Source organism: Hippocampus zosterae, chromosome 1, assembly GCF_025434085.1.
Source record: "Hippocampus zosterae strain Florida chromosome 1, ASM2543408v3, whole genome shotgun sequence".
NCBI lineage: Eukaryota > Metazoa > Chordata > Actinopteri > Syngnathiformes > Syngnathidae > Hippocampus > Hippocampus zosterae.
The window spans coordinates 40664455-40676535 of NC_067451.1; the positions used below are offsets into that span (position 1 = coordinate 40664455).

At 54.3% G+C, this 12081-nt stretch overlaps 1 protein-coding gene across 1 annotated transcript in view; it reads right to left on the reverse strand.

The window, feature by feature from the left end:
* LOC127608570 (uncharacterized) overlaps nucleotides 1-5919 on the reverse strand; it is a 41293-nt gene extending 35374 nt beyond the window's left edge. The window contains exon 1 of the mRNA XM_052077721.1: nucleotides 4737-5919. Within this exon, the coding sequence (XP_051933681.1) occupies nucleotides 4737-5669 (933 nt within the window). The 5' untranslated portion in view covers nucleotides 5670-5919. The remainder of the gene's footprint in view (nucleotides 1-4736) is intronic.
* Between the last annotated feature and the right edge of the window lie 6162 nt (nucleotides 5920-12081).

The following is a 12081-nucleotide window of genomic DNA, read 5'->3' on the forward strand; positions in this document are numbered from 1 at the left end:
CTGGAAAGCCGTTAAGAGTGCACGATTGTCAGTGTCTCATGTGTTGTTTTGTATTATTTAGTCTTTTTTTTTTTAATTTTCTTTTAATAATGGCGCGGAAACCCGCAGCGGCTCCTCTTGTTTTATGCTGAGAGGGCAGAAATTTCATTTGTGCTATATTTTACACATACAGCACATTTGACAATAAAGATTATCCAATCCAATATATACCAACACATTTTCTGCCTATATTGGGGAATATGAGACGATGAGATGGTCAAAGCGCCCAATCCGTTTAATAAATGTAAAAGTGAGCCATTTGCTTTGTCATTTATATTTATTTCACAAGGTTTTCTCTCTGTGAAACCGTAATAATTTTTGTTATTCAACATTTTTATTAGAAATTTGTGGTTTGATTTTTGTCTTGAACAGATTAATTATTATGTCCTGCAGAAAATATTGCTTTAGTTTTCGGAAGGTTTGGTTTTCGTCAAAGCTTTTGGAAGTGATTCATCACAAACCCAAGGTCCCCATCGTTTCATTGGGGACAGTAAAGAACTTGCAACAAAAAACGAAAGGAAAGAGGAAGGGGAGAAAGAGAGAACGTCAGGGAGTGACGCCAGTCTTGCTCAGCCAGTCGACGTGGTGATTATGCACATGAACATAACTCGCCAGAGGGGTCGTGCTCAGCGTCCGCAAGCAAAAGGTATGTTTGGCTTGACGCCCTTCAGTAATTCAATTGTACCCGCGGCGTGCACGTCAAGCTCAGGTACAACTGTGTGGACTTTCTCCGTCGCATTCATCGGGCTTCGACTCCCCGTGAGACGCTGGTTGGACTCATGAATTTAAGAAGCCAAAGATTCGTTTGCAGGAGGCCAAATACCTTCTGAAGCCGTCTGTGTCTGTTGATGGGACACACATCGGTGCAAGTGAAGCAGCAAAAAGCGCAACTCAATTCCAGCGCCAAAGTCCGTGTGGGTTGAATCCGTCAACTTCACAAACAAAAACATCATGATTTTCTTTGGGATTGTTCTTGTCCTTCTCTCCTCAGGTAGGTGAAATAATTCAATTTTTACTGAAAACGAGATATTTTGAAGCACTTTGCAACTTTCCTCATGATAAATTGCATTTCATCCATCCATCCATCATCTACCGCTTATCCGGGGCCGGGTCGCGGGGGCAACAGCTTTAGCAGGGAAGCCCAGACTTCCCTCTCCCTAGCTACTTCGTCCAGCTCTCCCCGGGGGATCCCGAGTCGTTCCCAGACAAGCTGGGTGACATAGTCTCTCCAGCGTGTCCTGGGTCTTCCTCGGGGTCTCCTCCCGGTGGGGCATGACCGGAACACCTCACCGGGGAGGCGCTCAGGAGGCATCCGAATAAGATGCCCAAGCCACCTCATCTGGCTCCTCTCGATATGGAGGAGAAGCGGCCCGACTCTGAGCCCCTCCCGGATGACCGAGCTTCTCACCTTATCTCTAAGGGAGAGCCCGGACACCCTGCGGAGAAAACTTATTTCGGCCGCTTGTAACCGGGATCTCGTTCTTTCGGTCACGACCCATAGCTCGTGACCATAGATGAGGGTTGGAACGTAGATCGACCGGTAAATTAAGAGCTTCGCCCTTTGGCTCAGCTCCTTCTTCACCACGACAGACCGATACAACGTCCGCATCACAACAGACGCTGCACCGATCCGCCTGTCGATCTCCCGCTCCCTTCTGCCCCCACTCGTGAACAAGACCCCAAGATACTTGAATTCCTCCACTTGGGGCAAGATCTCCTCCCCGACCCGGAGGGGGCACTCCACCCTTTTTCGACTGAGGACCATGGCTTCAGATTTGGAGGTGCTGATCTTCATCCCAACCGCTTCACACTCGGCTGCGAAACGCTCAAGTGAGAGTTGGAGAGCCCTGTTTGAAGGAGCCAACAGCACCACATCATCTGCAAAAAGCAGGGATGCAATACTGAGGCCCCCAAAACGGACCCCCTCAACGCTTCGGCTGCACCTAGAAATTCTGTCCATAAAGGTTATGAACAGAATCGGTGACAAAGGGCAGCCTTGGCGGAGTCCTACCCCCACTGGAAACGATTCCGACTTACTGCCGGCAATGCGAACCAAACTCTGACATCGGTGGTATAGTGACCGAACAGCCCGTATCAGGGGGTTCGGGACCCCATACCCTCGAAGCACCCCCCACAGAACTCCCCTAGGGACACGGTCAAACGCCTTCTCCAAGTCCACAAAACACATGTAGACTGGTTGGGCGAATTCCCACATACCCTCGAGGACCCTGCTAAGGGTGTAGAGCTGGTCCACTGTTCCACGGCCGGGACGAAAACCACACTGCTCCTCCTCAATTTAAGGCTCGACTTCTTGACGGACCCTCTTCTCCAGCACCCCTGAATAGACCTTACCAGGGAGGCTGAGGAGTGTGATCCCTCTGTATTTGGAATACACCCTCTGGCCCCCCTTTTTAAAAAGAGGGACTACCACCCTGGTCTGCCAATCCAGAGGAACTCTCCCCATTGACCACGTGATGTTGCAGAGGTGTGTCAACCAGGACAGCCCCACAACATCCAGAGCTTTGAGGAACTCCGGGCGGATCTCATCCACCCCTGGGGCCTTGCCACCGAGGAGCTTTTTAACCACATCGGTGACTTCAACCACAGAGATAGGAGAGCCCACCTCAGAGTCCCCAGGCTCTGCTTCCTCCAAGGAAGGCGTGTTGGTGGAGTTGAGGAGGTCTTCGAAGTACTCTGCCCACCGGTTCACAACGTCCCGAGTCGAGGTCAGCAGCGCCCCATCCCCACTGTACACAGTGTTAGTGGTGCACTGCTTCCCCCTCCTGAGACGTCGGATGGTGGACCAGAATTTCATCGAAGCCGTCCGGAAGTCGGCTTCCATGGCCTCACGAACTCTTCCTACGCTCGGGTTTTTGCCTCGGCGACCACCGAAGCCGCAGTCCGCTTGGCCAGTCGATACCCGTCAGCTGCCTCTGGGGTCCCACAGGCCATAAAGGCTCGATAGGACTCCTTCAGCTTGACGGCATCCCTTACTGCTGGTGTCCACCAGCGAGTACGGGGATTGCCGCCACGACAGGCACCAACCACCTTACGGCCACAACTCAGATTGGCCGCCTCAACAATAGAGGCACGGAACATGGTCCACTCGGGCTCAATGTCCCCCGCCTCCCCCGTAACATGGGAAAAGCTCTGTCGGAGGTGGGAGTTGAAACTCCTTCTGACAGGGGATTCCGCCAGACGCTCCCAACAAACCCTCACAATACGTTTGGGTCTGCCAGGACGGACCGGCATCTTCCCCCACCATCGGAGCCTACTCACCACCAGGTGGCGATCAGTTGACAGCTCCACCCCTCTCTTCACCCGAGTGTCCAGAACATGCGGCCGCAAATCCGATGATACAACTACAAAGTCGATCATCGAACTGCGGCCTAGGGTGTCCTGGTGCCAAGTGCACATATGGACACCCTTATGTTTGAACAAGGTGTTCGTTATGGACAATCCGTGACGAGCACAGAAGTCCAATAACAAAACACCACTCGGGTTCTGTTCGGGGGGGCCGTTCCTCCCAATCACGCCCCTCCAGGTATCACTGTCATTGCCCACGTGAGCATTGAAGTCCCCCAGCAGAACAAGGGAATCCCCAGCAGGAGTACTCTCCAGCACACCCTCCAAGGACTCCAAAAAGGGTGGGTATGCTGAACTGCTGTTTGGTGCATATACACAAACAACAGTCAGGACCCGTCCACCCACCCGAAGGCGGAGGGAGGCAACCCTCTCGTCTACCGGTGTGAACCCCAATTTACAGGCACTGAGCCGGGGGGCAATGAGTATGCCCACACCTGCTCTGCGCCTCTCACCGTGACCAACTCCAGAGTGGAAGAGAGTCCAACCCCTCTCGAGAGAACTGGTACCAGAACCCAGGCTGTGTGTGGAGGCAAGTCCGACTATATCCAGTCGGAAATTCTCTGCCTCACACACCAGCGCGGGCTCCTTCCCTGCCAGAGAGGTGACATTCCATGTCCCAAGAGCTAGCTTCTGCAGCCGAGGATCGGACCGCCAGGGTCCCCGCCTTTGGCTGCCGCCCAGCTCACATTGCACCCGACCCCTTTGGCCCCTCTCATGGGTGGTGAGCCCATGGGAAGGGGGACCCAAGTTGTAGGCCCGGCCACCAGGCGCCTGCCAACGAGCCCCACCTCCAGGCCTGACTCCAGAGGTGACCCGCGTCCAGGCAAGGGAAACCTAGATCCATTTATTTCAAACATCATTGGGGTCTTTGAGCCGTGCTTTGTCTGGCCCCTCACCTAGAACCTGTTTGCCATGGGTGACCCTGCCAGGGGCATAAAGCCCCAGACAACTTAGCTTCTAGGATCATTGGGACACACAAACCCCTCCACCACAGTAAGGTGACGACTCACGGAGGGGTATACATACATATACATACATTATATATTTAAAAAAATATATATATATATATATATATATACACATATAAAAAATAAAAAATAAAATCCTCATCTCACCCCTCGGGTGGTGTCCGTCCCTCATTCAGCTCGGGTCCTCTACCAGAGTCCAGGAAGCTTGAGGGTTCTGCGCAGTATCCTTGCTGTTACCAGCACTGCACATTTCTGGACTGAGATGTCCGATGTTGTTCCAGGTATCTGTTGCAACCACTCATCTAGTTTGGGGGTCACTGCCCCGAGTGCTCCGACCACCACAGGCACGACTGTCACCTTTACCTTCCAGGCTCTCTCCAGCTCCTCTCTGAGCCCTTGGTATTTCTCGAGTTTCTCATGTTCCTTCTTCCTGATGTTTCCATCACTTGGGACCGCTACATCCACTACAACGGCTTTCCTCTGCCCTTTATCTATGATCACGATATCTGGTTGGTTCGCCATTACCATCTTGTCAGTCTGGATCTGGAAGTCCCACAGGATCTTCGCTCTGTCATTCTCCACCACCTTCGGAGGTGTTTCCCATTTTGACCTTGGGGTTTCCAGTCCATACTCCGCACAGATGTTTCGGTAGACTATGCCAGCCACCTGGTTATGGCGTTCCATGTAGGCTTTCCCTGCCAGCATCTTACACCCTGCAGTTATGTGTTGGATCGCCTCAGGTGCCTCTTTGCACAACCTACACCTTGGGTCTTGTCTGGTGTGGTATATCTGGGCCTCGATGGCTCTGGTGCTCAAGGCCTGTTCCTGAGCAGCCAGGATGAGTGCCTCCGTGTTGTCCTTCAGGCCAGCCCTCTCTAGCCACTGATAGGACTTCTTGAGATCAGCCACTTCAGTTATGGTCCGGTGGTACATCCCGTGTAGGGGCTTGTCCTCCCATGATGGTCCCTCTTCCAGCGCCTCATCGTCTGTTCCCCATTGTCTGAGACATTCTCTGAGTACGTCATCCGTTGGAGCCTTCTCCTTGATGTATTCATGGAGCTTGGATGTTTCATTCTGGACAGTGGCTCTCACACTCACAAGTCCCCGGCCTCCTTCCTTTCGGCTTGCGTACAGTCTCAGGGTGCTGGATTTGGGATGGAACCCTCCATGCATGGTTAGGAGCTTTCGGGTCTTAACGTCCGTGGTCTGAATCTCTTCCTTTGGCCACCTTATTATTCCTGCAGGGTATCTGATCACTGGCAGGGCATAGCTGTTTATTGGTCTTATTCTTGCCATTGAGCTGGCTTCTTAGGACTTGCCTCACTCGCTGGAGGTATTTGGCCGTAGCCGCTTTCCATGTTGCCAGTTCGAGGTTGCCATTGGCTTGTGGTATACCAAGGTACTTGTAGCTGTCCTCAACGTCTGCTATTGTTCCTTCTGGGAGTGAGACCCCTTCAGTGCGGACTACCTTTCCTCTCTGAGTCACCATCCGACTACATTTCTCAAGCCCGAATGACATCCCAATGTCGCTGCTGTAGATCCTGGTTGTGTGGATCAGGGAATCTATGTCCCTTTCGCTCTTAGCATACAGCTTTATGTCATCCATGTAGAGGAGGTGACTGATTGTAGCTCCATTTCTGAGGCGGTATCCATAGCCTGTCTTGGTGATTACTTGGCTTCGGGGGTTCAGTCCTATGCAGAACAGCAGTGGGGAGAGTGCATCACCTTGGTATATGCCACATTTGATGGACTCCCGGAGAGTCGGCAGCTCCGTCATCGAGTGTTGCACAGGGAGCTGGGGGACAGGATCGAGGAAGCCGTCTGCTGCGCATGTCGAACGGTTCAGGAGCTCCATGAAATGCTCCTTCCATCGCTGGTGAGTATCCTCCTTTTCCTGCAGGATTGTGCCATCCTTTGCCTTCACAGCCATTGGAGGACTGTGAGCCGGGCTGATGATCTTCCTCGTTGCTTCGAAGAAGGATCTGGTATCGTGACAGTCAGCGAAACTCTGCATTTGGTGGGCAAAGTTGACCCACCATTGATTTTGGATCCTCCGGATCTCTCTCTGTGCTTCACTCTTGGCCGCCCGGTAGACTTCTTCAAGTCTCTTGGAGGAAACACAGTTCTGCCATGCAATGCGAGCCTCTCTCTTTCTTGAAATCAGTGTCTCAATTTCTTCCAGGCTTTTGGCAAACCAATCGGGATTTCTCCTCTTCTGGATACCAAGGACCTCTTCCACGGATTTGGTGAGCGCAGTTTTCAAGTGCTCCCAGTCTGAGTGGACAGTGGCAGGAAGGGTCCGAGGTTGAGTGTCCAGTTTGTCCGCGAGGGACGTCTGGTACTGTTCGAGGACTTCGGGATTCCTCAGCAGCCCAACATTGAAACGTATCCTCTTGGGGATCAGCTTCCTTCTTTTCGCAGGCGCGATCTTTAGCCTAAGTCTTGAGGCTACCAGCCTGTGATCGGACCATCCGTCATCCATGCAGCAGATTGCCCTCGTGACCATGATGTCCGCTCGGTCGCAGATGCGGGTAAGGACGTAATCGATCAGGTGCCAGTGGCCGGATCTTGGATGTTGCCAGGTGGTCTTGTGCTTGTTGGCCATCCGAAACAGTGTGTTGGTTATTACCATTTCCGTCTCTGCGCAGAGACCAAGGAGTAGTTCTCCATTTTCGTTGCAGTTGCCAACGCCTTCCTTCCCCAGAATCTCTCCCCAAAGCTGATGGTCCCGGCCCACCCGCGCGTTGAAATCCCCCAGAACCAAGAGCTTATCCCGGGGGTTGACGCGGAGGATCAGGCCACGCAGCGCGGCATAGAAGGACTCCTTAGCCTCCCCCGAGGCGTCCAGGGTAGGTGCATAGGCGCTGATGATCACAAGGGATTGGGATTGACATAGAGGTAGAGTGATGGACATGAGTCTCACAAGTTCTTACGGGGATGATGTTGTGATCCCTAACCAGATGTGACTTAATGCAGAACCCTACACCGTGAATTCTTCTCTCCTCCACAGCTCGTCCGCTCCAGAAGAAGGTGTACCTGTGCCGAAGCTCCTCGATCTGCCCGGCACCAGGGAGACGGGTCTCGGAGAGGGCAACAATGTCCAGGCCGAGCTTCTGAATCTCAAGGGCGATGAGGGCAGTCAGTCCTGCGCTCCGGTCTATTTGCTCTTGCGTTGTCCATCAGGGTTCGTACATTCCAAGCGCCGATTTCCAGGAAAGCAGTCCGATTATTGTATTTGTATTTGTTTCGCCCGCATGAAGGATGAATCTGCTGGAGGCGGGTCTCCAGCCGATCGGTGGCGGTGATGGGCGTGTTTAGGCCGCCTTTTATTGGCCCTTCCTCGGATTGAGGGGAGCAGCGCTACGACTAGAGTCCTGCTCCACCACCGTGGTCGCTGCCTCTCCCCTGCACCATCACCAGTTTGCAAGGGGAGCGACCATCGTGCTACGGCCGCCGACGTGTAGTTGTAGAAACAGGGACGTGGGCCCTCATCTGAGCCTGTCCCCGACGCCCCGCGCCATCGCCGCCGGACTTCTTGAGGTGAAGGGGATCGGGAGAAGGGGGACACGGGTTGAGGGGGCAGGAGGGAGAAATCACCATCCTGGGGGCTATGTAGCGCGAGGGAGGGGGACGGGTCGCAACTCCGCCCCGGCACTTCGACCCCGTGGCCAGGGTCCACGGCAGCGCGGTGGCCGACGGTGGTGGTCCAGGGGGTCTGCAGCACCCGAGGTTGGACCGAGGGTGCGCCGGGCCCTGTGTTTTATTTTGAAGGGTGGGCATTCCTTCATAACCCAAGGTGGATGGTCGGCTTGGGGATCCGGTCCGCAGCCTTGCTAGGCGCTTAACGCCAGGACTGCGGTGGATTTGTATACCGCCGGACGCGGTCCCGTGGGATTTTGCTGACCCCAAGGTCATTACCACTTCGCACCAACTCTCCAGTGATGGAAAGTCCCGTCAATTCGGCGTGGAGGCTCCCTTACGGACTTCACTGCGATCCACTAGGAATTGGCGACGGTTTGATCCGCACCTTTGAGCCTCGGGATCGCAGATCACACACACACCTTGGGACAGTTTCGAGTATTCAATCAGATTGCCATGCATGTTTTTGGAATGTGGGAGGAAAACGGGGTACCCGGAGAAAACCCACGCAGGCACGAGGAGAACATGCAAACTCCACACAGGAAGGCCGGAGCTGTAATTGAATCTAGTGCATCTAACCCACAACCTTTGAACTGTGAGGTTGACGCGCTAACTGCTCGCCCACCGGGCCGCGATATCCTTCCAGCAATTTTCCGGTCCGCTTTATCCTCAAAAGGGTCGCGGGTTCGTGCTGGAACCTATCCCAGCTGTCTTAGGGCAGTAGGCGGGGGGCACCCCGAACCGGTTGTCAGCCAATCACAAGGAATTTGTCTCTGGGTCGTATAGGCTAAACTAGTGTTGCAATAACAAGCAAATAAGATAAACAAAGACAAGACATATACCAGTAAGTATTTATATTATATTTCAGAAAATATTTCCGAAATATAATATAAAGTATTATGTCACAATAATAGCAGCCCGGTGATCCAGTGGTTAGCGCGTCGACCTCACAGTGCAGAGGTCCATCCATCCATCCATCCATCCATCATCTACCGCTTATCCGGGGCCGGGTCGCGGGGGCAACAGCTTTAGCAGGGAAGCCCAGACTTCCCTCTCCCTAGCTACTTCATCCAGCTCTCCCCGGGGGATCCCGAGTCGTTCCCAGGCAAGCTGGGTGACATAGTCTCTCCAGCGTGTCCTGGGTCTTCCTTGGGGTCTCCTCCCGGTGGGGCATGACCGGAACACCTCACTGGGGAGGCGCTCAGGAGGCATCCGAATCAGATGCCCAAGCCACCTCATCTGGCTCCTCTCGATGTGGAGGAGAAGCGGCTCTACTCTGAGCCCCTCCCGGATGACTGAGCTTCTCACCTTATCTCTAAGGGAGAGCCCGGACACCCTGCGGAGAAAACTCATTTCAGCCGCTTGTATCCGGGATCTCGTTCTTTCGGTCACGACCCATAGCTCGGGACCATAGATGAGGATTGGAACGTAGATCGACCGGTAAATTGAGAGCTTCGCCCTTTGGCTCAGCTCCTTCTTCACCACGACAGACCGATACAACGTCCGCATCACAGCAGACGCTGCACCAATCCGCCTGTCGATCTCCCGCTCCCTTCTGCCCCCACTCGTGAACAAGACCCCAAGGTACTTGAACTCCTCCACCTGGGGCAAGATCTCCTTCCCGACCCGGAGGGGGCACTCCACCCTTTTTCGACTGAGGACCATGGTTTCAGATTTGGAGGTGCTGATCTTCATCCCAACCGCTTCACACTCGGCTGCGAAATGCTCCAGTGAGAGTTGGAGAGCCCTGTTTGAAGGAGCCAACAGCACTACATCATCTGCAAAAAGCAGGGATCCAATACTGAGGCCCCCAAAACGGACCCCCTCAACGCTTCGGCTGCGCCTAGATATTCTGTCCATAAAGGTTATGAACAGAATCCACGGCCGGGATGAAAACCACACTGCTCCTCCTCAATCTGAGGCTCAACTTCCTGGCGGACCCTCCTCTCCAGCACCCATGAATAGACCTTACCAGGCAGGGTGAGGAGTGTGGTCCCTCTATAGTTGGAACACACGCTCCGGTCCCCCTTTTTAAAAAGAGGGACTACCACCCCGGTCTGCCAATCCAGAGGCACTCTCCCTGTTGACCATGCGATGTTGCTGAGGCGTGTCAACCAGGACAGCCCCACAACATCCAGAGCCTTGAGGAACTCCGGGCGGATCTCATCCACCCCTGGGGCCTTGCCACCGAGGAGCTTTTTAACCACATCGGTGACTTCAGCCAGAGAGAGCAGAGAGCACCTCACCAGGGAGGCGCTCAGGAGGCATCCGAATCAGATAACCAAGCCACCTCATCTGGCTCCTCTCGATGTGGAGGAGAAGCGGCTCGACTCGGAGCCCCTCCCGGATGACCGAGCTTCTCACCTTATCTCTAAGGGAGAGCCCGGACACTCTGCGGAGAAAACTCATTTCGGCCGCTTGTATCATCCGGGATCTCGTTCTTTCGGTCACGACCCATAGCTCGTGACCATAGATGAGGGTTGGAACGTAGATCGACCGGTAAATTGAGAGCTTCGCCCTTTGGCTCAGCTCCTTCTTCACCACGACAGACCGATACAACGTCCGCATCACAGCAGATGCTGCACCGATCCGCCTGTCGATCTCTCGCTCCCTTCTGCCCTCACTCGTGAACAAGACCCCAAGATACTTAAACTCCTCCACTTGGGGCAAGATCTCCCCCCCGACCCGGAGGGGGCACTCCACCCTTTTCGACTGAGGACCATGGTTTCAGATTTGCAGGTGCTGATTTTCATCCCAACCGCTTCACACTCGGCTGCGAAACGCTCCAGTGAGAGTTGGAGAGCCCTGTTTGAAGGAGCCAACAGCACCACATCATCTGCAAAAAGCAGGGATGCAATACTGAGGCCACCAAAACGGACTCCCTCAACGCTTCGGCTGCGCCTAGAGATTCTGTCCATGAAGGTTATGAACAGAATCGGTGACAAAGGGCAGCCTTGGCGGAGTCCTACCCTCACTGGAAACGATTCCGACTTACTGCCGGCAATGCGAACCAAACTCTGACATCGGTGGTGTAGCGACCGAACAGCCCGTATCAGGGGGTTCGGTACTCCATACCCACGAAGCACCCCCCACAGAACTCCCCGAGGGACACGGTCAAACGCCTTCTCCAAGTCCACAAAACACATGTAGACTGGTTGGGCGAATTCCCACATACCCTCGAGAACCCTGCTGAGGGTGTAGAGCTGGTCCACTGTTCCACGGCCGGGACGAAAACCACACTGTTCCTCCTCAATCTGAGACTCGACTTCCTGACGGACCCTCCTCTCCAGCACCCCTGAATAGACCTTACCAGGGAGGCTGAGGAGTGTGATCCCTCTGTAGTTGGAACACACCCTCCGGTCCCCCTTTTTAAAAAGAGGGACTACCACCCCGGTCTGCCAATCCAGAGGCACTCTCCCCATTGACCACGCGATGTTGCTGAGGCGTGTCAACCAGGACAGCCCCACAACATCCAGAAGCTTGAGGAACTCTGGGCGGATCTCATCCACCCCTGGGGCCTTGCCACCGAGGAGCTTTTTAACCACATCGGTGACTTCAACCACAGAGATAGGAGAGCCCACCTCAGAGTCCCCAGGCTCTGCTTCCTCCAAGGAAGGCATGTTGGTGGAGTTGAGGTCTTCGAAGTACTCTGCCCACCGGTTCACAACGTCCCGAGTCGAAGTCAGCAGCGCCCCATCCCCACTGTACACAGTGTTAGTGGTGCACTGCTTCCCCCTCCTGAGACGTCGGATGGTGGACCAGAATTTCCTCGAAGCCGTCCTGAAGTCGGCTTCCATGGCCTCACCGAACTCTTCCCATGCTCGGGTTTTTGCCTCGGCGACCACCAAAGCTGCGTTCCGCTTGGCCAGTCGGTGCCCGTCAGCTGCCTCTGGGGTCCCACAGGCCATAAAGGCTTGATAAGACTCCTTCTTCAGCTTGATGGCATCCGTTACTGCTGGTGTCCACCAGCGAGTACAAGGGTTGCCGCCACGACAGGCACCAACCACCTTACGGCCACAACTCAGATTGGCCGCCTCAACAATAGAGGCACGGAACATGCGCGCACGCT